At 42.4% G+C, this 3,070-nt stretch overlaps 1 protein-coding gene across 3 annotated transcripts in view; it reads right to left on the reverse strand.

Moving 5' to 3' along the window:
- Positions 1-6: 6 nt before the first annotated feature.
- The window catches only part of large2 (LARGE xylosyl- and glucuronyltransferase 2), a 93,140-nt gene continuing 90,076 nt past the window's right edge, over positions 7-3,070 (reverse strand). For all 3 annotated transcript variants that reach the window (XM_005949518.2, XM_042215173.1, XM_005949519.2), the window contains one exon: positions 7-925. In XM_005949518.2, coding sequence (XP_005949580.1) covers positions 728-925 — 198 coding nt within the window. In that variant the 3' untranslated portion in view covers positions 7-727. The remainder of the gene's footprint in view (positions 926-3,070) is intronic.

Genomic DNA, 3,070 nt, shown 5'->3' on the forward strand with positions numbered 1-3,070 from the left:
CACACACACACACACACAGCACATCCCTGAAGCCCACAGAAGAAACTTAAATCGTTTGACCAGGACACTATGGATTTCTTTATAAGAGGTCAGAAAATATAGAAAGAAAAAAAACTGATTTTTGTGTAAAGCCATAATCAAAACATTGTAAATGCAAATGCTCACTATCATTGGTTCAGATTTGCACTGAAGAAAAAAAAAAGAAAAGAAAATATTAAATATCTTAGTAAATATCAGGAAAGTGATAAGGCTTAAATCTTTCTCCAGTTCGACGTGCCTCCCAAATATGATTCCTAATGTCGGAAGTTTTTCCCCCAGGTGCCAAATATCCAAATATCCAAATATCCGTGGAGATCGACTGGTTCACTGTGTGTCTGCTTGAAAAAAGCCCTGATTGTCAGAACAAATTGTAAGAATATGGTTGTTGTTTCCTCGCCTTAAAGCTAGTCCCATCAGTTTCCACTCTCATCTATTGTCCCCTTCGGCCGTGTCAGAGTCCCGCGTTACAAATCCGCAGCTGTGCTGTCCTGTTTTGGTTTTTGTCTCTGCGTCCGGTCCTCGGTCACTCCGAGTTGCAGTTGACTGGAGAATTAATGCACAGGAGCCCGGGGATGCTCAAAAGGGCTGTAAAGCTTATATCCACACTCGATACACTCCAAGCCCCTCCAGCGTCAGTACACGTTGGAGCTCGCAGGGCTGACAGAGCTGCTCTTAACAAGTCTACTTTCTAGATGTTTCTCTGGGCAGTGAGGTACTTGAGAGCTGCAGAGCCATACTTCCTGGACAGATCCTGGTGGAACTCATCCTTCAGGGTGTTCAGACAGTTGCGGTAGCTGGAGCTGGAGCGAAATTTAGAGATGTCGAAGCTGGGAGCATGGGGCATGTGGATCATGAAAGCATTCGGCAGGACCATCAAGTCATACTCCTGAAAAGAAGAAAGAGATGATAAATGGAGAACAAATGCATTTTCAAATGGCTTTCAGCCTCCACTCACAGTTTGGGTAAGTTTATCAAAACACGATGGGACGGGTTAAATACTCCCTTTAAGAATATTAATTTTATGCTACAGTCACGCGGGGGAAAAGCCAAAAATGATGACCAAAATTATCGTGAGTGTGTACACTGAACTTGCAATCTTTGGTTGCCCAGGTCTGCAACAGGAAGGTGATAAAATGGCAATAACCTGGAGTTCATCTGTTATCAGCTTGAAATTTAATGGGGACAGGCTGGCAATTACATGCAATCTCTTTGTGACAATATGGCAATTAACTGTGATCCATTGGTAAAAAAATTGCAAATCTTTCCCATTACACAGAAATTCATATTAAATCTCAAACACACATTGCTCCACAATATGGTGAATGGATGTGGACAATGCTTCATTTTAGATTTAGGCTCCATACTGCATCATGGTTAGATGGCTGCTGGAACACAGTCATTTCCCAGCTTCTGGGATGCATAAACTGTACGTTATCTCCCACGAGGAGCATGGTTTTGGTTCTGCTGGAAGTCTTTTTCCTGTTAAAATATGGCGTTATTTTTGTGCCACTATTCTGAGCGCACGTAAAAAAAAATTGCAGGTGCAAGTGTTGCATTTTGAGGAGAAATTTATTTTGAGCGAAGAAAAGCTGAATTTGAGTGAACAAAATTCATTGCTGCATGCAAAAAATGTATTTCAGTGTTTGCTATTATCCACACACACACACACACAATAGCAGCCCCTCTCGCTCAGTTTTTGCATTTGCGCTCTCTCCCAATGTGCTGCTCGCGCTCTCAACATTTCTGCCCGTGCGCGCTCAGCTCTTTCTCTACACCGTTATATTTGTGCCACAAACCAGCCAATCACAGACTTGGATGCAAAAAAATCTGATTGGCTGTTCTGGTCTCCAATCAGCTCGAAATTACGAAATGCAATATCCCAGAATGCATTTCGTCCCAAACTCAAACAAGGCAGTGGCGGAGGAACACAGAGTGGCGGAGTTTGAAATATTACTCTTTCTGGGTCACAAAATAAACTTTAAGATATTTTCATGCGAGAATGGTGCTGTGTAAACTTCAAATCTCTGCTCGATTCATCAAGACATCACACATTTCCATAAGTGCTCTAACGTTTTTGGAGACGCCTGTTACCCACCAGCTGATCGCATAGCTGGATACCGGACATATGCCTGGTTGGCCGATGATGATTTTTCATTTTTATGTTTGTTTGTTTGTTTGTTTTTGTAACAGTATAAACAATGAAAGGTGGTGGATTAGCCAATTGGTCATGATCAACTCTGGGCTGGACCAATTACAATACATCCGTATTGAGGGGAAAAGGAACGCGATTCGTCCCGGACTTCAGCGAGAATGAAAAAAACACCAAAGCTGGAGTTATTCTGGCGTTACGCTGCGCAGCTGCCTCTTCTTCTCTCATTCTCCCCCCTCCCTCTTCTGTTGCTATTTCAATCATGAAACTGATCAATGATCAGCTGATCGTCTCTCTTGTTTGCTTATCACCCACGTCGCGCCAGAAACAGGGAACCAGCGGATGTCGCTCTAAACAACAGCACGTTCAAGCTTGATCAGCTGTTGTTAGAATTTATTTAATATTACTTTCTAGTATCAGCTGATGTTTGCTGGAGCCACAGCTGTAAAAGCTGCTGACCATGATATCGGTTTGGAAACATGAAGCTGATACAAATCATACATGTGTACATCACTGTCACAACATTGTTCGTTTTAGTTCAAAGGCTTTATGATTTATGGTGGTGTAGTCGGCCGAATTTTTGTCAGTTCAGCTTCATACATCATGTTTAACCCGAGTTCCCACCCGGTCAGCTGGTGGTTAACAGGCGTCTCCAAAAACGTTAGAGCACTTATGCATATATGTGATGTCTTGATGAATCGAGCAGAGGTTTGAAGTTTACACAGCACCATTCTTGCATGAAAATATCTTAAAAGTTTATTTTGTGACCCAGAAAGAGTAATATTTCAAACTCCGCCACTCTGTGTTCCTCTGCCACTGCCTTGTTTGACGAAATGCATTCTGGGATATTGCATTTCGCCATTTTGAGCTGATTGGAGACCA

Source organism: Haplochromis burtoni, unplaced genomic scaffold (genome assembly GCF_018398535.1).
Source record: "Haplochromis burtoni strain Fernald_Lab_line unplaced genomic scaffold, NCSU_Asbu1 Contig_668, whole genome shotgun sequence".
NCBI classification, from domain to species: domain Eukaryota; kingdom Metazoa; phylum Chordata; class Actinopteri; order Cichliformes; family Cichlidae; genus Haplochromis; species Haplochromis burtoni.